General features: G+C 44.7%; 1 protein-coding gene across 1 annotated transcript in view; it reads left to right on the forward strand.

The window, feature by feature from the left end:
• DAAM1 (dishevelled associated activator of morphogenesis 1) overlaps positions 1–18291 on the forward strand; it is a 172814-nt gene that overhangs the window by 62318 nt on the left and 92205 nt on the right. The window contains exon 3 of the mRNA XM_067554883.1: positions 14442–14531. Coding sequence (XP_067410984.1) covers positions 14442–14531 — 90 coding nt within the window. The remainder of the gene's footprint in view (positions 1–14441; positions 14532–18291) is intronic.

Raw genomic sequence — 18291 nt, forward strand, 5'->3', positions numbered from 1 at the left:
AATTGGAATTTGAGGTGCTTTTTAGTAATAAAAAGCTGTTCATGGTTATAATACATATGCATTTGTTTTGATGTACATGGAGTGTCTATAGTCTCCAGTTTAGTGTTAGAAATTTGACTGTTATCCTATTACGTGTAAGAGAGAATATCCCAAATCATTGAGATTAACTCTGCGTTACCTTGTAAACTGCTAATTGTGTTTATATTGTGCTGTTTGTACTACTCTGTTCCTACTGTATGTGTGGGTAAATGCAATCTAAATAAAACATATTACCACTGTTTGTAATCCTGGGATTTCACACTGCTTTGCAAACTCTGCACGGCTAAGCCTATGTGCAGTCATTGAACCGCAGCCACCAGTGAGATGGAACGGTCTATACATTTTAACAAGCCGATCACGTGAAGGCTTCTGCTTTTTGCAGTTTTATTTGCATCAGCAACTTTGAGTGCTTTTGAAGGATTTGAAAACTCCGTGTTTGAAAGTATTGTGCAATGGTGTATTTGCAGAGACTTCACATTCTGCATGTACAGATGACTTCATAGAGAGGATGAGTGAAAGAGACCAGATCTCATGTGATAAATGTTGGTCACAACACTTAATGAGTGACCAGAAGGCACTCAGTTGCTGTCATAATGAGGACAGTCTAAGAACTGACATAGAATAGAATGGAGTCTTTGAATCCAAGGGCCTAGTTATATACTTGTTCATAATATCTTTAAACTCTGATCCCAGGGTAACTAACTAATTGCAGGGAAATTGTTGAAGCTTTGCTTTTTGACATAATACACTAGGCGCAGCTTTACTGTGTATTTAAAACTTCAGCAGATCAATAATTCATGGCTTTCCTCTGTAGACTCTGAGAATGGCAAATCTCTCTTCCAGCCCCTAGCCCCTTAAGCGCTTAGCTATTTGGTGTTTGAACATCTGTACAGCAATGGGCATATTAATGTTCGTAAATTAATAGTTTTTTGAAAGCTACATTCACAATCCATTAACTTCACTGAGCGTTCAAAATGCTGTTTAGAATGCAGGATTGTCAGTAGCAGTAGCATAGTAATTAGAAGAAGGTGATGTATCATAACACTGCATGCGTTAATAACGGCAACTGGGAAATTAATTACTTGGGATCGTAAGTAAAATTGATCCTGCTAATAAATGATTTGGCTCTTTTTAGTTTCTGGTCTTTTTGGTTTTTAGTTTCTCATCAGAAAAGAATGACTTTTTGCCCATGCAGAACACATGGCAGTCAGCTGATGAACCAGATGCAAGACAACGCTTTCACATTTAAAGCTTGCATGCAAACTAATGCTAAGGGCATAAGCACTGCTTCTTGCCACATGATCACTGCACTACCAGGAATTTCATGATGTTGAAATCCCCCTTAGCCTGAAAAGCATGTATGTAAGACAAAATTTTATCCTAAAGTTACTTCCAGTATGTCACATGCAAAAATGAGAATGTATTTATTGCACAAATCAAACGTAGCTGTGGGAAGTTTAATATTTGCCTCATTGGGTTGGATTCTGTGGACCTCCTGGGCCCAACTCCCATCTATGTATAATGGGCCGTATGGTTGGGGTCCGCTGTGTACTTATGCTTTAGAAAAGTCGTATGGGTGTTGGGAGACACAATAGAGGTCAGAGAATCCTGTGACGCTTGTTGAAGAACTAGGTTTGACTTTGGTGTCCTGGCAATAGCATTTAAATGACCACCAAAATAGCTTCAAGCAGATCAAAATTCTCCCCATTTTTATTAAGTCTTTCTCTCTAATTACTCACCTGAGTTGTTCCCTCAAAGGGAGAGGAATTGGAGTCATTCTTATTGTTACTACTTGAATTATGGTAGCATGTAGAGAGTCTCCAGCAGGGTTCAGGGCTCCATTTAACTAGGCACTGCACATATACAGCATGACAGACAGGTAAGGGGAAGATTATAATTCCCATGTTATAGGTGGAGAACTGAGGCAGGGTTTGCCCAGGGTTATGGAGTGGGTCTATTGCAGAGCCAGGAACTGAAACCAGATGTCTTGAGTCCTTAAGCACAAGACCAGCCTTTGTTTCAAATGTAAAATGGCTTCTTATGGAGAAAAATAATTGATTCATGTATGTTCTTAAAATCACACCAGGAGAACACTGCAGTGCAAAGATCACTTCAATGTGATGTCCAATTCCCACTCATTAAATACCAGCAATGTGTACAGCTGGGTTCTGCTTGTTCTCCTTCCAGAACCTCATGAGCTAGTGATTGCTCTGTATTCGTGAGCTGTATGTTTGTTTTTCTCTGCTACATCTGTCACTCACTAGGTAATAACCCAATACTTGTTTCCACCGCTTTACGCAATTGCAAGTAATCCCTTAAATGTATGTTTTGATCGGTAAGTGTCTGATAGCGAAGTCACACACCTACTCGTCTAGGAAATGAGAAATTTCTGCCCACTTATGTTCTGCAGACTGGAATGAAATAATCCAGTGCGAAGCAATATCTCAGCTCAGCAGTTTGTGCAATTGAAATATCTGTTACAGTTACCAAAACAGCACACAGGCATTCCTCGGAGTAAGGGCCTCGCTGCTCCCACCTGTAATTTTGTGGAGGGACGGAGTTATAACCTGGTATGAACACCAGCTGTAGGTAGAAGGCAGGCAAGGAAACTCTTTGCTTCAGAGGAAAACAGTTCTAAGGTGGAAAAACGGCACATTCTACACATGGAATGCCTTCCACTTCGCACACACTACAAGAGGAAGGTGTCTGGATGGTTTGGTCAGTAACACATCAGCCTCTTTAGGGTGCCTCTACACCGCAGCTGGGAGGTGTGAGCCCCGGCTCAGGTAGATGATGTACATGTGCTTGCTCCTCTTGAGCTAGTGTGCTAAAAATAGCAGTGTGGCCTCAGTGGAACGGGTGACAGCTTGGGCTCGCTGTCTGAATGCATGGCCAGGATCTGGAATGGGGCTGTAGTCAGATGGCCAGCCTGAGCTGCCACTCATGATGCCATGACCACGCTGCTATTTTTAGCACACTGGCTCAGATAGAGCTAGCGCATCTACGTCTTCCCGAGCTGGGATCGCACCACCCAGCTGCAGTGTGGATGTGCACTTCACTGGAGGGTCCTGGGTTCAGCTCCCTCTTCGGGCATGAATGCTTTGCTGCTGGCTATTGTTGGAGACAGGATATTAGACTAGGTGGACCCTGGGTGTGATCGAGTCTGGCTATTCCTGTTCCTACCTGCTCCAGTGTTGTACTTTCATCCTTATGAGCTAGTAAGGATGACAGGCGAGAGTGACTGGAATTAGGTGTTGCTTTGCTGATAGCACAGCTAAGAAATAGCCTGAGCAGGGAGGAGTTTTGCTAGAAGACATTTTTGGCTTTCCTCCAGGTTGTTTTTGTTTGCAGATTCCTAGGAAATCCTGTGATGGAGCTGGGATACCAACTTCATTACCATGTAGTTGTTTCAGTTACCATAAGGCCTGTTGAACCAGCAGTTGTATGTTTTCTTTGTATAAGCGCATCCAGTATCAGCTCCCTTCAGTCCAGTCTCACAGACCCCAGAGGTTGTCTTCCTCACAGCACCATGCAAAGAAAGGAAATCGCAATTCCCCTGGCCCTAAGGTCTGGTCTGCTCAAACCAACCTAATTTTCTAAACTACATCAGCCAGGGGCGTGGAAAATCCACACTTCTGAGCGGCGGCCTTAAGCCGATCTAAGTCCCCGTGTAGACAGCACTAGGTCTATAGAAGAATTCTTCCATCGACGTAACTATCGGCTCTTGGGGAGGTAGATTACCTACCCCGATGGGAGAATCCCTCTCATCGGCGTAAGTAATGTCTACACTGAAGCACTACAGTGGTGCAACTGTACCGCTGTAACATTTTAAGTGTAGACAAGCCCTAAGGATGCCTAAGCTACTGTCTCCTTAAGATTGGGGCAAAAGCTTCCCTCTCTACAGGGTGCCCCAAAATAGAATACCCCAGCGTTACCAGCTGTACAAATTGGGGTACCTTAAAGGCAAAGTTTAGCACAGGAGTATATCCTATATATTAAGCATAATGTGAGCACAGCCATTGGAGTCATAAAAACACATTGTGATCTCAGCTTGAAGCTCAGTTCAGAAGAATATTAGTTAAGCAAGCGGGAATTTATATTATAACGCCAGCTGCTGCCAGCTTGTGCTAAACATCTCCCTGGGGAGCTGAATCCACAAGATTCTGGGATGTCTCTTTGCTTTTCACAGTCTGAGAGTTAAAATCACTTGTGTCCTAAGGGGTGGGAGTATCAAAAACAGAACCAGGATTTCTGGGCTCCTTCAGTGGAAATCTCCCAGTAGCAGAGGTAGAAGTTTAGGGGTCCAGGGCTGTAGGCAAACCAGGCTCTCTTGTTCCCCCTGGAATTAGCCACCAATTGTATCCAAGGAGCCCAGTTTCACATTATATCAATGTCCAAAACCAATTAGGAGCTGCCTCTTCCTCCGGCACAGCCGCAGTAGGCAAGGCCCTCTTGGGCTGCATCCTTCCAGTCCTGTGTGCATAATTGTTAATCTCAGTAATCTTTCAATAACACTTTGAAGCAGGGGTTTTATTCCCTGTTAGATCCCCAATGTATCTTTGGTGATACACATCTGGGCACATCTAGCAGGGCAATTTTGAACAGTTCAGTGTAAAACCAACAATGCAAAGCATTCATGAGTACAAAAGCAGTTGAACATAGGTGCCTCCCATTAGGCATCTAAAACCATATTTATACACCCCATAAATTGGCCCAATTTTTTTTTTCTTTTTAGAGGTGCTGACTCCTTGCAGCTCCCATTGACTAGTGAAGCACTGTGGGGGGTTCTTGGCACTTCGTAAAAACCCAGCCACTTATTACATGTATAAATACAGACGTAAGTGCCTGACTTCAGGCACCTGTGTCTGAAACCTCAAATAATAACTGAAGTGCCAGCTCTACTTAATGCAGTACAGGATAGACACACCAGGTGCAGTCATTGGCCAGAGAAGTCTACAATCCATTTGATTTATGGTTTGTATCAATCTCTAGAACAGCTGTCTTTCACAGTAACAGATAAGCAATAAGACACTAGTTAGTATTTTGTTTTCAAAATTAGCCTGTAACTGTGTAAATATTAAGAGGATTTCAAGTGAGGAGTCTGTGCTCCCGTAAAACAGCCCCAGTCCATCTAGGATCTAAGATTTCACTGTAGGGTGCAATAGCTTGAATCAATGGAATGCTGTTTTCAGAGTGGTTGATGCAATAATCCATGATCTGCAGGTACTGTGCATTTAATTAAAAAGCAAGAAAAAATGTCCACGTGACATCTGTGAAGAGGTCACAAGAGGCAACTCATTTGCTTAAATGAAGGAGAAGATTAGGTGGGGTGCAGGGAAAGAAATGCTGATTGCAACTTTCCTTCACACTGCAGCATTCTTGGGTAAATGAAATCTCAAAAGAACGACTTGCAAGAAACAAGAACATGGGCACGACCTCCAAGAAACGGAGATGCAGACTTCAACCAGAGTGTGTTTAATTTCCATGTTGTACCAATTAGTGCAAAATGTTTTCAAAATTGCTACCTGTTTTAAAAAGTGACAGTCTCAGCTTAAAGAAAAGTTTTGGTTTCTGAGCAGCTTAGTATCATTGGCATCCTTCTAATCCATCTGCTTGAGTTTCTCATCCCTGTGGACTTACCCAAGTCTTAAGAATATATAGGAATCCATGTAATTATATCCTGCAAACATATGTTGCACCTGCTTTTCATAATGCTGCTCGTTCACTGGTCACATAGTTGCTGCTTATTGTTGGAGGTGGGAGAAAAAGCACAAGACACACCTGATATTTAAAGATGCTTATAAAAAAAATAACTGAGCCCTCCTACATTTCACATAAGTTCATTTTTTCCCCTTCTTGTAACAATCTTCTGTGTTTTAAAACTACATAGTTACCTGAATGTGTGCTCAGTGTCTAAGGGCAGACTAGACTAAGGCCATGTTAATACTACAAAATTAAGTCAGCCTAACTTACATCGGCATACAGCTGCCACAGTAATCACATCACTTGTCTACACTTGGCTTCTGGCGTCGGCGGTGCGTGTCCTCATCAGGAACACTTGTATCGATTGTACTGTCAGTGTGGAGCATTGTGGGACGGCTCCTGAAAGCCGGTAACAGTCGACATAAGCAATGCAATGGATTTGCTGCTGGTAGGGTCCATTTAATTTGAACCAAAACTGTGTATAGCCAGAAGTCCAACACAATTGGGGCGGGGGGTTGAAGGAGGGAAGCTGTAGCTTGGAAATTCCCCGGAGAAATGGGCAAGAAAGGTGACAGGCTGTTTTAAAAGGAGGCTGCTTTTCTAAACAAGAGGCCATTGCACAGCTGGAGGCGTGACCGATGACCAAGAAGCTTGGAAGAGCTGCCTGCTGTAAGAACTCGGGTCAGACCCAGGACTCACCATGGTGGTAAGGTCACACCAAGGGGAATGCAGCCAGGAGTTTGTTTTTCCTCAGATCCAGCTCTAGTGCTGTTTAGGAGGAAAAATGAGGTAAGAAATTCCGTTGCTAAGTCTGAGTGTGCTTGTTTTACTGCCCCATGGTCTCTGAAAGAGAGAACAAGAAAACCAGGGCACTCTTAACCAAGTGAACCCTGGAGAACAAGGCTAAGCAACTGGGAGGGTTTGGGAGGGTTTTGTGGCACTTGTTCCAGGACCCAGACAGCTGGACTGCGAAGTCCCACTGCCCAAGAAGGAAGTTGGCCATGGGGTCTGCACATGGGAGTACGCTTGAGACCCAGAGAGAGGAACAGTGATTGGTCACTACCCAGACCCAGGGGCTTAGACACGTGTGAGATTCAGGCATTGGATCCAATTAGAAAAGCCTGGTTCCCATCCAGAGGGTTGGCAGGATCAGGTTGTGACATGTACTTTGATGCTATTAAATATCAGGGTATATAAATAATTAAGGGGGAGATTTTCCAAGGCACCCAACTCCCATAGACATTCAAGAGCAATTAGGCATCTAGCTGCCCTTTTTGCCTTTGAAAATCTCCCCTTCGGTATTTGGATGCTTCTAGGTGCCATCATTCCTGTATTCCTATGTGATGCTCTTATTTTTTTTCTAAGCTATTTCACTTTTCCTCTGGGTGAATTGGCAATGGCTGAACTTTATTAAGTTTTGTAAAACGCCAGCACTTCCTACCTTCCTGCCACTTTCACTGATTGGATTTGTTGGCTTACCGCATACAGAAGATGTTGCACATCAAACTTTCCACTATGGCATACATGACACCCATGAAAGGGTTAAATTATTAGGTTAGTGTCCTGCCCTCCAAGTAACATTTGCTGATGAGTTTATATGACTGAGAGAATAATCCAGACCCTACTGCAGAGCCTGGGTGGATGGAGCTCTGCACAAACGAGTTAAGGTTGGAATTAGATTTCTTATTGCTCATGTAGCTGCATATTTCTTTCGCTGACGACAACTCATTTTCCCAGCATATCCAGGCTTTGCTAAAGCCTGTCTCTTCCCTTGGAATAATACAGATAATATATTAACAACAATAATTATGAATAAATATGTTCTGAATCCCTTGGCCATGCTGTGTCAGCTGTGATCTCCACCATGACTCCTACCTCTTGTGTACCTCTCCCCTCCAACTTTATAAAAACGATCTCTTGCCACCTTACTCATGTCTCCCCTTTCTTTGGTCCCTCCAGTGGCTTATGCTCCTGTCTGCATTAAGATCAAGCTCCTTCAAAGCTTTTCATAGATGACCATTGTGATTGCCTGGTCTGGCCTCCTGCATAACACAAGCCATAGGATTTCCCTGTATTCATTCCTGCTTCAGACCAAATAGTTGTGCTTAAACTAGAGCATCTTCTTAAGGAAAACATCCTATTTTGAATTAAAAATGTCCAGTGATGGAGAATCCACCACAATCCTTGGTAAATTGTTCCAATGGTTAATTATCCCGTTAAAAATGTGCATCTTATTTCTAGTCTGAATTTGTCTAGCTTCAATTTCCAGCAATTGTATCTTGTTATACCTTCATTGGCTAGATTGAGAAGTCTGTGTTCATCAAATTTCTGTTCCTCATGTAGGTACATACACAACCCAACTCCTTGATGAGTCTTTCCAGTCCCACATCCTGCTTCCTAGGCTCCTCTCAATTGATTTTTTTTTTCTTGCTTGCATGGTCCTTCCTGATTTTTTGTGCCTTGTTTGATACCCTTACTTGTTTGAACTGTTCTAACAAGTAGTTAGAACTGGTGTCTGGCAAGCACCCTTCTAAACAATTTCTGAGTTAACCACTGGTTCTCTGGAGCGTTCCAGCTCAGAACTCTGTTTTGTGGTTTGTGTTTTTAAACTGTAAGCTCTTTCAAGGCAGGGACTCTTGTTTGTTTGGCATGGGTTACCCAGCTTGCATCCCTCTTGCTCTTGTTTTCTTCCCATTTGCCTCTGAACCCTTCAGTGCTATTACTCTAAATGCATTATTCACCCCAACCTTTAAAACTTGCTGCTTTCTCTTCCGGAAAGGAAACTACACTAAACATACAATAGTGCTTCCCAGCTCTCTTTGCTACACAGATCACCATTTAAAGTAATGAGTTAAAACCCAACTTGTTTTAACGCTAACTTTGGGCAAAATACATTAGCGGCTTGCACTAGTTGTGTTTGGGGGAGAGAAACTTCAGAGCAGCCACAGTTTCTTCAAGTGAAATGGCATTGAGACGTTAGCAAAGCAAATGATTACACTAGTATATTGTACCTGCCAGAAACAGCCTATAAAGTTTTTTGAATTAAATTCCCAATGGGCTTTAACACTCATCTTCAAATAGAGTTTTGACGTGGAAATGGGTTTCCTCATCTAAGGGTGAATAGTTTAACTATATGGGATAAATAATTAAAAGTAGCATATGTTTCCAGTAAAAACACTCTGGGTAGAGACTTCCTTTTAGTACCAGAATAAGTCTGTTTTGTGTGTCTTAGACGTAATTGAAATGGAATATTTAAAATGGCACAACTGGCAAATCTTTCTGCGGGAGTGGGCAAGGAGGTGGGTAGGAAGGCTGGTGGAAGAGGGGGCTGAAGTGCAATGAAGGAGAGGGGTGTGTGCATGCGACTGACCGACCGTGACCCACTGCTATGCCAGACTAGCCTGTGTTCTCAGTCCATCACTGAGACAGGCACCTGATTCACACGATTTAAGAGTGAGAGCACAAATCACAAATGGGCTATAAAGTTAGTTGTCAGCTGGAATCTCCCTGTCTCATTATTCAATGCATGATTGTTAATTGGACCTACAAAGGATTCTGAGGGTCCGCACTGTTCTGGCTCTGTGGCAGAGTTGCAAGTGAACTTCATGAATTGAGATTTGAGCAGTTGGCTTCAAAAACTTGGAATAGAATTCCTCTTCCTACTCCTAGTTTCAAAGCAATTGTGGGTTAGAAGGACAAGCTATGGCTGCTTAATTTTAAGTGTCCATGGAGCAGAATACCATGACTCTTTCCTGGGAAACAAATCTTCTGTGGGTGTGCATAAAATCCAAAAAGCCAGAAGTGGCCCTTACAGCATAGTTTCCATGGATCCAAACTACTGTGGAGAATCAGGCCTTCACTTGTATGTTTCTATTATTGCTGACAATAACACTCATTAGTCACTGATTATGAGGAATTTCACATTCAATTGTTGCCACGTGCTATTGACTTAAACATGCCTCTTTCAAATATACTACAAGGATGTCATTGCATAGGTGTTTCTGAATAACGCAGTGCTGTGTTCTACAATTAAACTTGCTTGGAAATGGGATACAGTGAAATTTACTGTTAGGGATAAATACATTTTTACAACTAGAAAATATATCTAAATACATAGTCTCGTCTCTCTCTCCCCCCCTCACCCGCCCAAGTATGTGTTCTACTCTTATTGTTTGTTTTTGGGGTTTTTTTTTATTCCTAGCAATCTTCTTCACTAGAGCTGAACTGTCACCACCATGACCATATCCTCTTCTTCTGGCTGTTTTGTCAGACTGATCCTCCTTCTTGTTTTTGTCAGAATGCCTGAAATCAAAAAAATATTTTTTTCAAGTCTAATCAAAATGTAAAGGTTCAACCTAACTTGAAATTTTGATTGCTGAAAACTTTTCAAAAAGTTTGTTTGTGGTTTAACCTGAAACAGAACTTTTTTTTTTTTTTCAATTCTTCACCCCCAGCTCTATTTTTACCATGATCTCTATTTCCTCTTGGGTCAATATATCTTGACTTCTGCACAAATTTTTTACAATGCAGTAAATATTATTGAGAGAGTCTAACTTTAAATTATAAAACAATGGCAGTCTACAAAGCTTACTCTGTGGGAGTTGTGTAACTTTTAAAACACTCTCCCACACTCAGTCCTCGGTTAGACTTGTGGAACTCTATTATTAATAATAATAATCTGTACAGCAATGCGTAGAGGCCTCCCTGAGATCAATGCCCCTTTGTTCTGGGTACTACACACACACACACATAGTAAGACACAGTCACTTTTCCAAAGAGCTTTACAATCTAAGGCTTTGTCTACACACAAAAAATAAATTGACCTAATATAGGTAGACTTACAGCCACTGCTGTAATTACTGCAATGGCTGATGTCCACACTACCCACCTTGGGATGGTGGAGTGCGTCCTCACCAGGAGCGCCTGCACCGACGTAAAGGGCAGTGGGGGGAGCTGAGAGCCCTGTCTCTGTGGGCTCTGCCCCCCCCCCGGTCCCTCCTGGGAGCTGGGGAAAGCCACGTGGGGCTTCTCTGTTCCACTCTGTCCTTCGGAACTGGCAGCCACGTCAATTTCACGGCTCAGCCATATAGTTAAGGAGGCTGCCCCAGCGGGGATCAGGTGGAGAAACACCTGGACTTCTGGCCTTGGCTCCCAGCTGGGGGCGAGAACCAGCCGCTCGGGCTTCTCACCCCGCTCCCAGCTAGGAGTGGGAACCAGCTGCCTGTGCTTGTGGCAGCCCGGGCTTCTTGCACCGCTCCCAACTGGGAGCAAGAACCAGACACCCCTGCTTGTGGCAGGCGGGGCTTGGGCTATCTTGTCAATTTCACCGATACAGCAGAGCAGTGAAATTGACAAGAATGATAGCCCCGCAGCCTGTGTAAGGGGATGCAATGTCTACATTGACACTGCATTGCCCTAACTGTGACAACAAAAGCCCTACACCTCTCGTCGAGGTGGTTCTATTTTGTCAAAAAAACACAACAGGGCAGTTTTGTCAGCAGGAGGTTGATTGCAATTTGTACACCACCTCCGTTTTGTCCATCAAAGCTGACTTTGGTCGATAAAACTCTGTAGTGTAGACCAGGCCTAAATAACCAGGAGAAAGGAAGTATTATCTCCATTTTACAGATGAGGAGCTGAGGCACAGAGATTGTAATGTGCCCCAGCTTATAGAAGAAGCCTGTTGCAGAGCCAGCTATTAAGCCCCAATTTCTCAAGTCTCAGTCCTTTCCTTAGCCACAAGGTTGTCATAGATTTCAGTGGGTGCTGGGTTATGCCTTAAAGCAGGGCTTGCCTGTTGTGCTTTCTAGGTGGGGGGAAAAGATGGGAGTTTTTAGTACCCATTTGTCCTTAGAATTGTATTCCTTTCTCTTTCTCCGGCATATCAGTTACGTTGCTTAATAGATTTCTTTTCAGCCGTTATGCTTGCTGTGCTTCTAGAAATCCAGGACTTTGTTGTAAATCTTCTTGTACGTACTAGCAAAGTCAGTTTGCATTGATTTGAACAAATGATCAATAAATGTAAGACGTAAAGCTCCTCTGTGTGTGTAATTGAAAAGGTTCCAGGATACCTGTTCTGCGCCGGACCAATTTCCTTTGGAAGTGAAATCAGATATGTTCAATAACTTGTATCTAGCTCACTTTTGACTGTTTCCCCCTACTTTTGCCCACTGGGAGCTGTACTAAGTGCATAGCATTGTGATGCGCAATAGCTTCTACCAAAGGAGGTGTGCAGTGACAATGCACCAGTTTTTAAAACTACTTAGTTTCCTTTTGATTGTAATCAAAAAAGCCAGGGTACATGCCTCTGGACCAGGTGTCTTGTAGCATGAATTGGTGTGCTTTGTGAACGCGTGGCCATTGATTTTTGGTTTTTGTTTTGGAAGATGGAGACTTACTTTCCTATGTCCTAGATTATATTGAATGGAATATGTGCCTGGATTATCCCAGCTGGACTGCTTCATGTAGGGTGGCCAACTCTCCAGGATTGTCCTAAAGTCTCCAGGAATTGAAGATTACTCTTTAATTAAAGATTGGCATGTGATGGAACCTCCAGGAATACGCCCAACCAAAATTGGCAACCCTAGATGGCTTGTAAATTCTTTGAGGCAGGGGACCATCATTCTTGTTCTGTGTTTGTATGTGCTCAGGACATTGGGCCCCTGATCCCTGAATGGGCTCTGGAGGCTGCCACGTTACAAAAAACAGATGGTAATTTTATTAAGAAAAGTTCAAATTCAGCCAGACAAACTTTTGTCATTCAGTTGTAAGCAGAGTAGACAAAGTGGTGATATAGGAGATTTCTGCAGCAAATCTGATAGATGATTATTGAAGTGAGTTCTTGCATTCTTTGTATGGCCATGCTTATACTATCTCTGGGCATTGGAATGGCATTCGGGAGATCTGGCTTCAATTCTTGCACCACAGGCATTCTGTGTGATGTTGGGCAAGTCACTTAACTTTGCTGTGCATCAATTCCCCATCTGTAAAATGGGGATGATACCAATTCCTTTCTCCCAGCACTTTGCCTCCCCTTGTCTGTTTTTTAGACTTTTTGGGGTAGGCACTGGGCTCTTCCTCTGTTTATACAGCACCTAGCACAGCGGGGCAGCAATCTTGGTTGGGCCTGCTAGGTGCTACTGTAATACAAATAATAAGAATGTGGATGATTGGAGTAGCGTGACTCCATGCAGATATGCAGAGTAGAAGTAATTATTCGAGTTGGCTGGGAAGATCCTAGTTAACCATTCTGCATCTTGCTTGTCTTAAACGTATTACTTCATATAGCTCCATGCACTATACGCTATACTATACTATACTACGTATAGCTCCATGTCTGGCTGGCAGCCGGTGACAAGTGGAGTGCCCCAGGGGTCGGTCCTGGGGCCGGTTTTGTTCAATATCTTCATTAATGATCTGGAAGATGGGGTGGATTGCACCCTCAGCAAGTTTGCAGATGACACTAAGATGCAGGGAGTGGTAGATACCCTGGAAGGTAGGGATAGGATACAGAAGGACCTAAACAAACTGGAGGATTGGGCCAAAAGAAATCTGATGAAGTTTAACAAGGATAAGTGCAGAGTCCTGCACTTAGGACGGAAGAATCTGATGCACAGCTACAGACTGGGGACCGACGAGCTAGGCAGCAGTTCTGCAGAAAAGGACCTGGGGGTTACAGTGGATAAAAAGCTGGATATGAGTCAGCAGTGTGCCCTGGTTGCCAAGAAGGCTAATGGCATATTGGGCTGCATTAGTAGGAGCATTGCCAGCAGATTGCGGGAAATGATTATTCCCCTCTATTCGGCATTTGTGAGGCCGCATTTGGAGTATTGTGTCCAGTTTTGGGCCCCCCACTACAACAAGAATGTGGAGAAGTTAGAGAGAGTCCAGCGGAGGGCAACAAAAATGATTAGGGGGCTGGAGCACAAGACTTATGAGGAGAGGCTGAGGGAACTAGGCTTGTTTAGCCTGCAGAAGAGAAGAATGAGGGGGATTTGATAGCAGCCTTTAACTACCTGAAAGTGGGTTCCAGGGAGGATGGAGCTAGGCTGTTCTCAGTAGTGGCAGACGACAGAACAAGGAGCAACGGTCTAGGTTGGACATTAGGAAAAAGTTTTTCACTAGAAGGGTGGTGAAGCGCTGGAATGGGTTACCTAGGGAGGTGGTGGAATCTCCATCTTTAGAGGTTCTTAAGGTGCAGCTTGACAAAACCCTCACTGGGATTATTTAACTGAGGTTAGTCCTGCTTTGAGCAGGGGGTTGGACTAGATGACCTCCTGAGGTCCCTTCCAACTCTATGATTCTATATGGAGCTTTAACTCTGTTTTGTACAGTTACTTTCAGCCTGCTGTAATATATTGGAAATTTGGGGTCCAGCTCTTGGTTAGATAGGTGTACTTGGCAAAATGCATGTCTTCCTAAATGTAATAAGGTTGCTTTCCGGAAGGAGCTGTGCAAAGAGATTTACAACCTACTTGCTCCTGCAGTCTAGCTGTGACACTGAATTCACAGGGGTCATGAATAATAAAAAGATAATTATCATTATTGATCCTGACAAATCAATAGTCTTTGGGAGGAAGGGAAGTTGCATGGCTGTCATTATGCTGTGTTGTAGTTCTCCATTGACTGACTTACATCATGTACCTGAATTTTTTGTTTTGTTTTGTGATTAAAATTCTGTGTTTATGTTTTCCCCCCAGGATGAACTTGACCTCACAGACAAACACCGAGAAGCCATGTTTGCACTTCCGGCAGAAAAGAAATGGCAGATCTACTGCAGTAAGAAAAAAGTAAGAGAATTTGGTTGTGCATGTGTGAAAGAGAGAAGTGGCTTTGGGGTTTGTCTTCCATATTCCTTATTTTTTGGAAAAGTTCTCTAAAATTTATTAGAAAGTGACAACTTTTCTATAGGGCTTGCTGAATCATTCTGTAGGGTTGAATAGGAATGCATATGTACTATGAAGTACTAGAGAATGTCTCAGGAAAAATATATATAAAGGATCTCCTTGCCTACTAAATTCTTTTAGGATTTTAGAGTAACTTTTACAAAACTCTAATATATTTCTGTAGAACTCTATTGGTTTTATCCCTTTTAAGTTCTAGAAGACTTCAGTGTGAAGGATCTTTGCCCTCCCTGCCTCCCCAATTAAACATAGATCTCTCTCCCCCCTTCCCCTCCCCACCCCACCACTGATGAGGATCAGACTATTTCCTCCTTTCCCCAGTATGCATCCCTCCAAGGCCTTGAAATTGCCACTAGTATCTTTCTAGCCAAGGGGGAGTGGGGAGAAATCTCTGCAATGCTGACGTCTTTTGCTCTTGGCTAGAGGAGTTTCTGCTAAATTATGCACACAATTGTTTTTTTTTTCTCACCCTACTCTGTCTGAATGCCTTGATGTTGTGATCTGCAGCTCCACCTGCCATCAGAGTGTGGCCCCAAGAGTTCAGTCCAGATTTTTCACAATGACAGGCTCTGTGTTGAAATACTTTTCTGTTCTTCTATGAGTGCTGTTCCCTATGTGGATTCCAAACATGGGTGCACATGCGTGGGAACCAGAACCGTTTGTAGTAGCGTCCGTCGACCCGCGTGTACATCGTGCATCGGCCACATGGTGCATCCGAGGTCTTTATGAGGCTGCGCAGGTCGACACCCCTGCAGTTCCCTCTTACAGTTTCATGGCTAGAGTCAGAACCCTTCTTCTTTCTCGTCTGTACTGCGTAGCTTTCTAGTGATGTGGCTGTGTGTAGCTTTTTCAAAGTTTCTTCATATAGTAGCTAGGAATCGTGTAGTAGTTGCTATTTCACCCTGTGTGGGGCATCCCACCCGCCCAGGGGGGCTATGCCCTGGCAAGCCAGCTTTAAAAGCTCTGCTTCATGTCTGCACTCCTTCTCTGTGAGCAACGAACACCAATGTTGCTTTTATTGTCTGGGTGAAACCCACGTCGTTGGCTGCTGCTCCATCTGCCGCTCCTTTCCACTGCAGACTCATGAAGCTCGAGAGCTTCAGCTCTGAAAGCACCTCCTGGAGGAGATGATGCACCCGCGTGCGCATTCGACTGTGACACCGCTGGATCCACCGGTGCATTTGGCCTCACCACCCATGAGTGCTTCTCCAGCCAGGGCGACACCGACGGCTCTGGCAACACCAGCTAATCCCCACCGTGCTCATAAGAAGCCCCACTCCTGGGAACAAGGGCGACTCTCCAAGAGGGACCACCTTGAAACACAGCGTTGTTTTCCTGAGCCCCAGGTCAGGTGAGAAATCGTGTGACGATCCGGCTGCCCCTCTGCCCAAGAAGACTTGGACAGAATACAAAACAAAACGTCATCGAGATCAACCGTCATCATCTGTGGCCTCAGTCGCAGAGCCCACCCCCTCCACTCCTGGCTCCACCCGCACCGCCAGGACCCTCTGGAATCATGCAACCTGTGCTGTGCATGCACTGGCCCAATCTGCTACTCTTTGCACCATAGGTCCTGCAGGCCGGGACATTGGTGCAGAGTTGCCCCGCATTGGCTCTGACCACTCCAATGGCACCACTCTTCCCGGACCAACCCTCCGTTTCCAAGCGGTCCTCAGAGCAAGAGCCTGCTTTTTCACACGCGTGCCCTTATAGTCCAGAGTCGCAACACCTGCCCTACGCACCAGCATATCTACCTCACCTGGACACATGGTTCCAGTACTCTTGAGGATTACCAGTACCAGCGGATCTGTATGCTTGGATATATTGGTATCATTGGGACCCCTACCATGGCCATGGGGTACCGCCGCCACCTCATCGTCCGCCTTCGCCAGTCTATACAGCTCCTTCCTCTGTCTATGAGGAACCCCAGGATGCCACATCTCCAGCACCAGCGGTGCCAATGGAACCGCTGGAGCCATTGATTCCGGCAGGAGCTTCTTCATCCCCAGATGAAGCGCTCATCCCTCCTCCTCTTTCATCTCTGGACGATCATGGTCAATACCAGGATCTACTCCAACACATGGCTAAAGTCTTTAACCTCCTGACAGAAGACATAAAAGACCCCCAGGACAAGTTCCTGAATATCCTACAACCAGCGGGACCCTCACGCGCCGCTTTTCCCATATACAGTGCGCTTCTTCAACGGACTCAGGCTGTTTAGCATGCCCCAGCATTGTGTGCACCTACACCTAAGTGGGCGGAACCAGTTCTTTAGTGGTTCAAGTGTCAATAGAACATGCTCGACAGCAGCACTTCAAGAGCACCCTCCGGATAGAGCAGCCAAGAAACTAGACCTCATTAGATTTAAAGTCTATACTCTGGCAGGGCTATAATTCTGTGTTCCCAGTTACCGGATTATACTGGCAAAATCTGACTTCCATTCAGATTGGTGGAATTTCAGGTGTCTCTCCCGAAGAACAGGCGGACTAAGTTTAAGTCTGTAATTGAGGAGGGCAAACTGGTTGCCAAAGTAACCGTCTACGCTGAAGTAGATGCAGCAGACAGTGTCCAGCTCCTTGGCTTCGGGAGTAATGCTGCACGGAGACGCCTGGCTAGTGACTTCAGGTTTCCCAAAGGAGGTCCCAGACCACACTTGAAGACCTCCCATTTGCCAATCAAGAACTTCTTAGTGACAAGACTGACGAGAGTCTTCATTACTCAAAGACTCGCGCACCACACTGCAGTCCTTGGGCCTTTATACTCCAGCCCCAACTCACTGCCAGGATCGGTCCTCTTTCTGCCTCCGTTACCTGGTCTGCTCTGCCTACCAACCTCATCCTCCATGCCAGCAGGACCAGTCCCTCTGACATCAATGTTCTCAGTGACCTCAATATTCTGCCAGACCATCTCTGCCGCCTCTTCATTTCCCCCAACACCCTTCCACACACCCATTTTGACTCCTCCCTTGAGACTTGCGAACTGTCCTCCCCTTCTCTTGTGGTCCCTCTGGTCATCTTTGGGTTCTGTCTTGCTCGATTTGCCTGCAGCTGGAGCAAGATTACCACCGATCACTGGATGTTGTATATCATATACTGGGGGTACCTAATGGAGTTCTTCTCCTTACCTCTTTGTCATCCTCCCCATGGGGGACTTGAGGATCCATCACAACACAATCTCCTCCGAGAGGAAGCACACATCCTCCTCCAGAAGAGTGTGATAGAGTGTGTTGCATGCCAGTATTGTGGCTGTGGATTCTACTCCCCCTATTTCCTCTTACTGAAGAAAGGGGGCAGCCTTTGCCCCATTTTAGACCTCTGGGCTCTGAACCGCTTCATCCACAAGTTCCACTTCTGCATGGTTACCCTTTCCCCAAATTATCCTCTGCCTTCCCTCTGGAGCCTGGTTTGCAGCTGTCTGTATGAGGGATGCATTCTTCCATGTGGACATACATCCCCGCCCATCACATATTCCTTTGCTTCATGATGGGACACTCACGCTATCAAGCCTGAGTTCTGCCGTTCGGAATAGCCACTGCTCCCCACGTTTTTACGAAGGTCTTGGCGGTAGTGGCGGACTAAATGAGATGTCTTGGCCAGTCGTCGTTCCTATATCTGGATGACTGGCTCCTGGCTGCATTGTCCCACAA

This window comes from Emydura macquarii, unplaced genomic scaffold (assembly GCF_026122565.2).
Source record: "Emydura macquarii macquarii isolate MOO-44397 ecotype Brisbane River unplaced genomic scaffold, CSIRO-AGI_Emac_v2 contig_1551, whole genome shotgun sequence".
Taxonomy (NCBI): Eukaryota; Metazoa; Chordata; order Testudines; family Chelidae; genus Emydura; species Emydura macquarii.